Source organism: Brassica oleracea, chromosome C4, assembly GCF_000695525.1.
Source record: "Brassica oleracea var. oleracea cultivar TO1000 chromosome C4, BOL, whole genome shotgun sequence".
In the NCBI taxonomy this organism is placed as follows: domain Eukaryota; kingdom Viridiplantae; phylum Streptophyta; class Magnoliopsida; order Brassicales; family Brassicaceae; genus Brassica; species Brassica oleracea.
In genome coordinates this window covers 2,282,320-2,294,147 of record NC_027751.1, presented here as the reverse complement: position 1 = coordinate 2,294,147, position 11,828 = coordinate 2,282,320, and the positions used below count along the sequence as shown (strand labels likewise).

The 11,828-nt window shown below is 32.6% G+C and overlaps 2 protein-coding genes across 2 annotated transcripts in view; both read right to left on the bottom strand.

Moving 5' to 3' along the window:
* Positions 1–2,199: 2,199 nt before the first annotated feature.
* LOC106341749 (inactive TPR repeat-containing thioredoxin TTL3-like) lies at positions 2,200–5,596 on the bottom strand. Its single transcript, XM_013780459.1, has 7 exons — positions 4,426–5,596; positions 4,159–4,354; positions 3,901–4,085; positions 3,483–3,816; positions 2,840–3,041; positions 2,652–2,758; positions 2,200–2,560 (listed from the first exon to the last, which is right to left on the bottom strand). Exons 1-7 carry the CDS (start codon positions 5,259–5,261, stop codon positions 2,408–2,410), a joined length of 2,013 nt encoding a protein of 670 aa, XP_013635913.1. The 5' UTR covers positions 5,262–5,596; the 3' UTR covers positions 2,200–2,407.
* Positions 5,597–11,027: 5,431 nt separating this feature from the next.
* LOC106337835 overlaps positions 11,028–11,828 on the bottom strand; it is a 3,271-nt gene continuing 2,470 nt past the window's right edge. The window contains exon 7 of the mRNA XM_013776944.1: positions 11,028–11,031. Coding sequence (XP_013632398.1) covers positions 11,028–11,031 — 4 coding nt within the window. The remainder of the gene's footprint in view (positions 11,032–11,828) is intronic.

Sequence of the window (11,828 nt, the reverse complement as noted above, 5' to 3'; positions counted from 1 at the left end):
TTATTTATAACTAATTGTGTACTTAAAGCATTTATTAGAATTTTAATATTTATTATTATATATAATATTACCACAAATATTGAATTTAATAATTGGAATACTTATATATATTTCAAAATATTTATATTGACTATTAATTTCGGATTTTTCGGGTTACCCGTTCGGGTTCGGTTAATAACACTTCGGGTTCAGATATTTTTTGTACCACCCTACAAAACCCGTTCGGATATTTTTACGTTTCGGGTCGGATAACGGGTCGGGTTTTTTTGTTCGGATTCGGTTCGAATTTCGGATTCCGGATTTTATGCTCATGCCTATTCCAATGGATTCAAATAACGAAAACAAAGAGTTATATGGACCGAGAAATACTGAACTTACACAAATTTGCCAAAATAAATATAGACTTTTCATTAACCTGAAAAAATCACGAACTTACATTGACCAGGCCGAAATAGATACTATCTTTGGTCAACTTTTCTAAATCGTCAAAACTCCGTTTACATTACACGATGTCGTTTTTTAATTAGAATAGAGAACTAAAAAGAAGAAGAAGAAGAAGAAACTTGTGAAAAGTTTTATCATCACACTTTCGAGATGTTGCAAGAATGATGGAGGAGACAATTCTCACAAAGTGGATCACAAGTTGGCTCAGAAGATGGTCGTATGATGCATATGTTGCTTCATTTTGTCGTTGTTTTTTGTCTGTTACTTGTTGTGGACTGGGTCACGCCAGAACTTATGTTGTCTTTATTTTGTTCCTAAATTTTGTTAGATATACTTTTTGTTTTTTGCAAACTTTCTTGGTGTTTGGGATTAGTGTCTAATTCTTCTTTCATAACACAAAGACACAAAGACAGTTTAAAACCAGAGGACGTTAAAGATACAAGAGATCAACAACAAACATAGATTAATAGTCTTACACATGAGATAAGGATACAAGAGTTTAATAAAAAGATGCTTACAAATGAGACAATCAAGAGCTTAGTAGAAACATGAGACAGACTATTACAATCACAACAAACATAAAACAAACGAATCCGCAACATATTTAAGTAATGAGTTTCCACTTCCTCATCTCAAACTTTGTCAAAATGACATCCTCTTTTAACTCCTCAGCCACCTTATTCAAGCAATCAGCCTCTTCTTTCACATTGTCAGACAGAATGTTCTCAAGTATTGGAACTGAATCTTAAGTAATGATACCTCCATCCACTTAAATAAATGCTCCTATCAAATGAAATCCTAATGTAAATAGATACTTTACTCCCTACAAACACACTTTGACGGCAAGCCTTGTTTTCCAAATGGAATCAAACTCAACTTCGTCACTCAATTATAGCCTTTAAAAGTAACAAAGGAGAAGAGTAGAAGAAGAAGAAAAGAAGAAGAAGATGTGAAAATCAAACATTCTATTTCCGCAGAGAAGAGAAGAAGATGTGAATTCAATTGGAGGTTAGGGTTCAAAGAGTATCGACTAGGAGATTTTGGAAAGTTATTCCTTTTTATTAAACGAGGACGTATATGACACCGTGAACTGTAAACGGAGTTTGACGACTAATAAAGTTGACCAGAAGTATATCTAGTTTGGCTTGGTCAATGTAAGTATGATTTTTTTGAATTAACGAAAAGTCTGTATTTGTTTTTGCAAATTGGTGTGAGTTTGGTATTTAAATGACCGTTTTCTCGTTAAAAAGGTGACTTTACTATATATATATTAGGCATAGGCGTATTATATGCTCATAGGTACCATTCAGGTTCTATTAATTTTTGGGTCGGTTTCGGTTTGGTTTCGGTTTGGTTTCTTCTGGATTCAGTTCGGATCGGATTATAACCAATGTCTGAAATAGCATAAAAATCTTTATGAACAAAATGAATAAAAATACTTATTCAAAAATCTAATTAAAAACTACTTAAATACCAAAACTAATTAACAAATTAAAAACTAGTTAAACTACTTAATCTAATTAAAAACTAACATATTTAACTGATTTTTCCTTGATTTTTTCTGTCTTACCTGAATGGTTTTAGAGATTGTTAACTACTAATAATATAAATGACTCATTGTTTCATGGATGTGAGATTATTATTCCCTTCATTTCTGCATCTGGTTTCATGCTCTCAACGGTAGAATCAACCGCACCATGCACAATAACTCTTTTCAGATTCTTTCATATTACATGGAGCACAGCCAAACGTGAATTGATAATGAAGCTTGCATATCTTGATTACTTCTGAACACTTTACTCGTTCAGAGCAAAGCAGAGTCAAACCACATAAATTTATATAGAAAAAAAGAATGAACAATTTGTTGAATGATAGAATAGCTCTTCTCTTAATTCTTAAAAATAGGCTCTTGGGATCAACCTATAGGGAAGCAGATAATGATGATTGATGATAGGCTTTCGCATTATGAGAGGAACTGCTTTATAGAGTCCTCAAGAAACTGGTGACTCGGACATATCATCTCCTTCACCTTGTCTCCATTCTTGTACATCTTAAACGTTGGAACTTTCCTGATACTCTCTGCCTTCGCCAACGCCAAGCTCTCCTCCACATCCACCTAAATAACGTTTCATTTTTGCAGTTACAACATCTGACTTTACAAGAAACTGTGATACTAAAAATGCATTTTTTGGAGAGTGGTGTGTTACCATGAAGAAATGCACTAATGGATACCGGAGGCATAAAGTGTTGATGAAGGGAGATATCTCTTCGCATTGTCGGTTTGATGATGACTTGAAATGAAACACAGAGACACCTGAAAGAAAACATGTTTCCAATTTTGAGGAAAATCTCAACCTTTCAGACACAAATTAGAGTCTACGTTTAAAAACCTTACCGGGAAGTGAGACAATGTTCTTGAACTTATCCAAAGATGAAACCGCTTCAACTTGGTTATTGTATCCAAAGCTTTTAGATTCTTGACTTCTGTTCATCACCGCGATTTTCGCTCTCTCTAGAGACTCTGCAACTTCACCATCTCCCGGAAGTTCCCTTCTCACAAACTCATAGTCTCTAACCGCATCTTCCCATCGACCAAGCTATATATCAAACAAACATTGTCATTCACACTCGGTTAATAAATGTTCAAGAAATTGTTGGGCAGAATATTCGAGATTTAGGTGAAGTCTAAGCATTAACAAATTATTATTTTTTCTTATATTTTACATTTATATCAGATATTTCAATTTCTGATTTAATTATAAAAACATTTTGATGAATTATAAAAATTAGATATACAAAAATGTGGATTTTGCACTAATATTATTAATTAATTTAATCCATTTAAATCGATTCAAACCAGTTTTAAGTAGTTTAAATCGATTTAAATCGAATTTTAAGAAGATAGTTTCAGATAATAACCGTTCAGATATAACCGATTTGCAGCCTAGGCAAACATCTAGGCGCCGTGTATACCAATTTTTAAAAGATGGCAATACAAAACTCGGTTCATAACTAACTAAAATGAGTTATAATCTCACCTTTCCATATGAAGCAGCCCTTCTTAGAAGCGCCTTGATGTAACTAGGGTGAATCTTAAGTGCTTGATTACAGTTTTCAACTGATTTCTCCCACAAACCGAGCTTATACCAACACGCTGCTCTATTGCAATACAAAACCGAGTTGAAACCATCTTGTTTGAGACCGTCTCCATAAGCTACACTCGCTTCCGAGTATCTCCCCGAACTAAACAGCTCGTTACCACGAGTACGTGCCTTAACAACCATCTTGACATTGTTTAAAACCGACACAAGCTCAGGATTGGTCTGATCTAGCATCGCAGCTCTCTCTGCCTTTACAACACCGCTCTCAAATCTGCAACAAACAAACCCTATCATCTTTTAAATAAAATCAAACAATCATCATAACATTTTCTTGTGTGTTGGCAAAGCTCTTTACCTTCCTAATGCCATATCAACTTGAGATTGGATACAAAGGACATACGCTTCAGCTACCATACCAAAGAGTTTAGCTTGTGGTTGAAAGTGGTAATGATCATCATGTCTTGGAATGGAAGATATACAAAAATCTGAATCCTCTATTTGGTTAAGACGCAACAAGGCTTCAGCTTTACATGCTACGAGCTGTCAGAAACCTCACTGTTAGTTAAAAAAGTCATTACAAAGCTGGTTTAATGTTTTGTCGGTGATCTCTGACCTGAGGAGACGAATCAGCTCCGTTCCCAATGGCTCCATCGGTTTCTTTGACCGCCGTTCTCCAGTCTCCGATCTTCCTAGCCTCCCAGCAACGGCGGAGATGCTTCTCCAGCGTCTGCAGCCGTTGGAGATCGGTTTGGTCCGGACATTGACCGGAGAAACAAAGATGACGTCTTGCATTCTCAGCTTCTCCCAATCTACACCGACAAAAGATAAGAAGTCTCAATCTTTAAACTTAAAAAGACACAACAAGATTTAATTTACTTACCTGAGATAGAGTGAAGCTAGTCTTTGGTGAGCTCTAGAGTAAGACGGATCAAGCCTTACAGCTTCGAGACATTCTTTAACGGCTTCTCCTAACCGTCCTAACGCCGTTAACGCAGCCGCGCGGTTACTTCTAAACGCTGCGTTTTCCGGCGACAACGAGATTGCTCTGTCGTATAAAGACAGAGCTTCCGAGAAGTTTCCTCTTCTGTACATATCGTTCCCAAGTCTCTTCAGCTCCTCGGGGATTTCACCGTCTGCTCTCGCCGAGTGGTTGCTTCCTCCGCCGCCGCTTCGCACGACGTTCCCGTGTCCGTAGTTTCCCGTTCCCGTGCAGAGAGTCTCGGCCCTGGTCGAGCTCCGAGTCGCCATTCCGGTTTTCAAGATCCGACCCGACGGGCAAATGTTGCCGGCGGGTAAAACGGCGGGACTCGGCGACACTGCTGACGTGGCGGAGCTGTGGCTCGTCGCCGAGTGGGAGAAGCTAGAGCCGGAGAAGATCAGCGGCTTTCCGGTCGAAGAGGATCTCCGGTGACCCGGTTTAAGATTCTTAACCGCCGGCATTACGGATCCGGGGCCACCGGGAATCTCGCCGGAGTGGCTTTTACCCGCCACCGACGGTTTTCCGGAAGCGGAGCCGGAGGAACTGGAGCTGCTGGTGGGAGTTGCTGCGGACGAGGAGACACGTGGCATTAAGGTGGAAACGGGAGAGCCGAGATCGAGTTCTCGGAAGTCTGGTTTGTTGATGACGTCATCGTTGTCGTGTCTCTGTAAACTCAATGAGTCGCGGAACCTTCCTGTAATAGCAGGCTCTAACGAAAGCCTTCTAGAATGAGACATCCTCGTACTTTTTTTGATCTGGTTTCTAAAAAGCAAAATCTAATGGCTTCTTCCCACAGCTTCTTCTTCTTCTTCTTCTCAGAAGAAAGTCAGAAAAACTCAACACCGAAGCTAAAAAGGAAACAAGTACTGTCGAGAGAGAGAGAGAGAGAGAGAGAGAAAAGAAAATAGAAATATAAAGACAGATCTCGTGATAAAGAAAAGGAGGAAGCAAAGAATGAAGTTGAAAAATATAAATAGTAATGTGGATTTTTTTTTAATAAATGTAATTTAACCTTGATCTGAGATTAGGACATTGATCTTCTTCTTCTGATGTTCATCACGAGTCGTCTCTCTCTCTCTCTTTAGTTTACTCTCGTGTCCTCACGGCTGCTTGTCGTTAAAAAGACAAATACAGTGATCTATTGCATTTTAATTCTTATTTATTAGTCACATTTATAAACCACATAAAGACTAAAATAGTTGACTTTGATTTTTGAACACACTGTTCGAACAAAAAAACTTAATTAGACTTTCCGTGTATATTATGGAATTCATTATCTTTATATTTAGATACCAATTTGGAATATTTATTATTTATCATGCATTGCTTCGTGTTGAGGAAAACGAAATATCAATATATTTAATACTCTTATCATAGTTTATTTATAAATAGCCTTGAATATATTTAATACTCTAATCATAGTTTATTTATAAATAGCCTCTGACGTGATATTTGTACATGTTTAATTCTTTTTGCCTAAAGTGTCAAGGCACGCAGATTCATGCACGTCCACTCATGTTCCTAAAATGTTACTCTATCAAATTTAATGTTCTTACAACATACCATAGAATAGCATAAGCAGGCTATTATTATAATTTAGCACTAATTAAACCTTGGTAGGATATTCAATGCAAGACATGTACCTATCATTTTTAATAAAAATTTGGTTGTTTTTTTTTCATTTAGGAAATCCATTTCTAGGGGGCGTTGTACAGAATTCTAGCAATAAATTTATTGCTCAACTGATTAAGATTCAAATTTGGATTGGTTATTTCTTAGATATTCAAATATTAACCAGTGTATAATTAATTAGTTATGAAGAAAACTCCCTACAAGTGACTAACAAGTTACATTCTACAAAGTAATAGCAATTGAGTGTTTCACAAATAAAAGAGTTTGACAAATAAAAGAATATTTCAAAGTAATTCAATAACTTTTGATTATTAAAATGTTTGACCAACTAAAATGAGAAAATATTTATAAAGGCTCAAATGAGAAAATAGCACTAAGGATAAAATTGTCTTCCGAAGTAGATGTATTAATCAAGCCAGCAAAACTTTTGTTCAATGCACAATATTTATTGGTTGAACAAAAAAGCACCATATTTACTGTAATTAACTTTATATTAGCATTGGTAAATAATCTTGTGTGACAATAGCCTGTTCATATTTAAATGAAGGTAATGAATATTTCAAGCCTTTTCTCATTGCGTGTTGAGCAGAGAACAAAAAAATGGTTTACCTGAAAAAGAACAACAAAAAATGATAAAATAAAAATTTATATAATGCAAAGCTGGTAATTTATTTATTTTTGTTAACGGGTGTCGATTGTAAAGCTTGTTGTTGTCTTCTTCTTTTTAATCAATATTTTTTTTTTTGATTCATTAACAAATTACTCCCTCTACTTTACAAAGATGGGTGTTTTGAGAAAAAAAAATTATTTCACTAAAATATGTTTTTGAGTTCTATATGCATATTAGTATGTTAAAATAAATTGTTAAATTCAAAAAGTTTTGATTAAAACTATTGGTTTAAATATATAGGAAACTGTTATTACACATAAATCAAAATATTTATGTTATGCATTCATCTATTTTTAATATGCGAGAAACGTCTAAAATATCTATCTTTCTAGAATGGAGTGAATACTTACTACTTACAAATTACAATGCTCATAATACTTTTAGTAATACAATCTCATTATTAAATTTTGTAGACCATCGCACAATTACCGTTCGGACCTATGGAACCACTAATTTACATACACTCTAAAGTACCAAGCATTACACATGCCTCACATAATTTTCAAATGCAAAATCAAAATTTTCTGGATGAGAAGTATTTTCAACGAATTAACGCTCTATAACATATACTAATAACAAAAGATATTTAAAAGATAACAAAATACGAGGAAAATTTAATGGCACACTAACTAACTAAAATTACATCTTTTCTCATCTTTTTCTTCCTATCTCTCTACTCTTTTTCTACAAAACTTATTTCTCTTTTTTTTGTTATTTCACAAATATATCCAAAATAAGAACAAAAAAAAGAATGTAGGGGCAAAATGGAGATGAAATACAAATGCCGATCACGCCAGCTGGTTCTTACCCTCACCGATTAGTCTGCCAACTAAGCACACAGTCAATGTTAACGCCATTAGATTTCAGTAACGGATTATTCTGTTAACACCGACGGACTATTCGAAAACAGTCCTGGAGCCCGCCAAATTGAGGATGGGCGACGAGATGGACTCACCAAATGACCAAATTACTAAATCTCGGTTCAACAAAACCGGCTATTTTTTTTTTCACTTGACAAAAACAAACATGCATAATATATATGAGTAGACATGTGTAGTTACATTATACATTTGTATTAAGTTCTCTTAAAGCATGGACTAGTTGCTTTTAAAATGTCATCTGAACGTTAAGTTGTTTTCTTTACAGGCATTGACGTGGGAAAAACTATATAATATTATGATCAATCCAAATAATTTATTAATAAATTCAATAAGTTCTTCGACAGTTTTAATTTTATTATGTAAGATTTTGACAGAAACATTTGCATTAATTAGCAAAGACAACACCAAACACAATTAGTCTGTTTATTCAACTCATTTCACATTATTTGTTCCACTGGAGACATACAGAACATAAAACAATGCTCAGAATGTAATGTATGATTATGATTGTGAATGGACCCAACTAAAAATAGACAAAAGAGGAAATGTGTGGGGATTGGAAATATATGCAATTACCAGCTAATGATGTGTGTTACATCATTTTAGACATCCTTTTCTCCGCAAAAAAAAAAAAGACTTTAGAAGTAGACCAAACCAGCTATCCAAGATCCAAAGCTGAAGGTGTACTACCAAGATCATAATCTTTTACAGTTTTCTAGTCTGAAAACATACTTTAATTCTTCATTAGTTACAGTATTTAATTAAAATGACGTTTGATTATTCAAGACATGGATTTGAGTTTTGATGGTTTGTTGGGTTGTGCCAGGAGAACATGGAATGTATAGATACTAGATATATTAAGAAGTGCGGAATATTCTTTTTAGATGCACTTATCTTAATATCCAAATAATCTTGAATCCAATGTTTGAATAATTTGAGAGTGAATTCTATAACACAGAAAGTGCCAAGCTTAGTAGGAACCGCAAGCCACAAGATATTTCTTTACACGAAATAAATTAGACAGAAAAATTCGCTATCCTCAAAGTTTGAATGCAAATAGATTTATAGTGCGCCAAAAAAACTTCGTTGTGCAAATACAACCTTGCAGGTGCTTACATTTTGCGTGAATTATAATGAAGAAAATTCCTTAGTTTTTGTAACTTACACATAAATGACAGTTATTTATACAATACATGCATTACTTTTTTATTGGAGTACATTTTTGTTGGGATTATTGCCTAACACATGCATTGATGTTTCATGGTATATTCTTATCTATCTGTATCTCTTACACGATGATATTTGATAATACAATACAAAACTACTTACGTGGATTATATGGTTTCCATAACTAATATTCGATTAATAATTTTGTTAAAAGATAATCCACGCTTGTCTAAGCTTAACTACTAAGGGTATCCTATGTTTCAATATACTATTTTCAAAATTAAGATCATAATGTCAGTGCAAGCAAATAATACATGTAGATCGCATTACTGTCTAACTCGCAATTTTTTTCGTTAACCCACAATTTTAAAAGTTATCTTCGTTTATTATTATAATTTTTATTGTTGTTGAAGTCATCTTATATATATATATATATATATATCTAGATTGGTGGATATACTTTGGCTGTAGCATTTGGCCAATGGAGGATGATACTTTCAAATAAAAACCCGAATTCAAATTATATACGAACTGCAGTTTGGTTTAATTTGATGTCAAATGTTTCGGTGGTTCCAAAGTCGTCGTTTGTTTCTTATGCTCTTATGTATTTTGAATTATATTATCTATGTTTAATATGTTACCAAAAAAAAAATCATCTATGTTTAATAAGACACGTACGTCTAATGGATGTTTAAGATAATCATTTTTTGTCATTATGGACGATAATTATTATGTTTGAAACTTTTTGAAATAGTAAAATTTCAATATCAGAATAACCTAGAGATATTTATATCTACTAAAAATATTATGAGCATTCAAGTGCCAAACACGTAAAATGTTCATTGTTCATTAATATTTTAAATGAATGTCTGTTTAATATTATAAAAATTACATTGAATGTTCATATAACCATCAACGTATCTTTAAACATACTCTATCCGTTTCAAAAAGAAATATATTTTAGAAAAAAAATTTTGTTTCACAAAGATATCTTGTGTTTTCTATGAAAAAAATTGTAAATTTCAAGAAAATTAATTAATTTTATTAAATTACTATTGGTTAAAAGATATTGAAATTTGAAAATTACCGAAAATGATACATTTATTATTTATTATAGTGATTTAATGTGTTTTTTTAATATGTATGAAAACGGTAGAAAGTTTTATCTTTGTGACACGGAGAGAATAATAGATTACATAAATTTATAAAGTTGTAAGTTAAATATTACTCCTTCCGTTCCTTAATAATAGACTTTCTAGAAAAAACGTTTGTTTCAGAAAGATGTATTTTTTGTGTTTTCTATGAAAAAATTGTAAACTTCAAGAAAATTAATTGTCTTTATTGAATTACTATTGGTTAAAAGTTATTGAAAATTGAAAATTACAGAAAACGATACTTTTATTATGGTAGTTTAATGTGTTTTCTTAATATGTGTGAAAATACTAAAAAGTCTATCTTTTAGGAACGGAAGGAATATTATACATGCAATACAACTTATTTGAAAAATTCATGACGTAAGGTGATTAAAGGAATGACACTCTCGTGCGGTGTATTGTAGATATCCAAATTTTTTTAACAATAAGTGTCTGATCCGAAGTTCAAATAAGGTTGAAACCGACGGATAATCTAACCATCCGACTTTTTAAATGAGGTCTAAGACATAGTTTCTAAAAAAATTAAATAAATGACAACTTATTTTTTACCCCAAATTTTTACAACCATGTTATAACCGTTTGGTTTTGATATCCAAGCTTTTGATAGTTTGTTTTTAGATGTTCTTACTTTGTGGTAAAACACGGCTGCATGTGTAGATAAGTGAAAACATATCCTCTTATAATGTACTAGGGTCGGTGTCCGCGCTTCGCGCGGATTACATGTTTAATAAAAGTCTGTTCAATTAAAATTGGTAGTTTTGAAGTTTCCAAAATGGCAAGTTAATTTTTGTATTTTTTTTATAATGGGGAGACGTTGGAAGCGGTGATAATTATCTTTTATAAAAACATAGTAAGTTTGAGTAAATAATTTTGTTGAGGACTGGTGGCGTTTGCTATGAGGCTTAGGATAGCAGTTTATTCCTCTTTTGGAAGCGTTGAATGATATCAATTTCGTTGTTAAAGTAGAAGCGCGTTCCAGGTGTTGCTGTGAGGGATAGTTTACCTGAAAAAGTCAAATATTTGTTAGCATTTAGTTTTTTGTAAAGTTTATGTTTAGTTATTACCTTCATGTATCTGTGAAATGATACTTGTGATGTTTAATTCAACGCTATATAAGACTTTCTTTGTTTTAATATATGTTTTAAACAGGGCAAACTTCTGATGAAAATAATTATAATTATGAACTTTTATATTAGTTTCATAAGAGTTTTGATTCGTGTATTAAATTAATATAATAATACACAAATATATTAAATAATTGTTATCCACATAGAACCTGATATTAAAAAAGTATTTTCCTATTTTTTGTATGTTTTAAAATCATATTTATAAACAAATAACATTTAATAAGATGTAAAATAATTCACTCATGTGAATTTTCATTAAAAAATACAGTTTATTTTTTTAGTTTTAAAATATAAAGTAAGTGAAAACATTTTATTCACATTTCGATAGTAAGAATGTTTCTGATTCTAAAATTATAATAGTTAAGGTACAATATATAATTTCTGGTGTTTTGGGCTTTTTCTTATTAGTGGGGTTTTTGGAAAGTAATTTTTAACTTTTTATATTTTTCGAAAACTAATATATTTGGTTGTATGGTATTAAAAAATAATATGACAAATCAAATTTAATAAGATGTAAATAATTATATTTATGAACTTTTAGTTTTGTTTAATTTGAGTTTTGGAGTCCCGTATTAAACTAATATAATAATACTAATAATGTTTTTGATTCAAACAATAATTTGGAAATTCAAAATACCTCCTAGAAGCGGAGGATCTTTGGAGGTTGGTTTCA

Coding starts and splice junctions, on each gene's coding strand:
- LOC106341749 (XM_013780459.1), bottom strand. CDS start 5,261: ATGTCTCATTCTAGAAGGCTTTCGTTAGAGCCTGCTATTACAGGAAGG. Junction 3,817..3,900: donor GTTGATATGGCATTAGGAAG/GTAAAGAGCTTT, acceptor TGTTTGTTGCAG/ATTTGAGAGCGGTGTTGTAA. Junction 3,042..3,482: donor GGGCTGCTTCATATGGAAAG/GTGAGATTATAA, acceptor TTTGATATATAG/CTTGGTCGATGGGAAGATGC.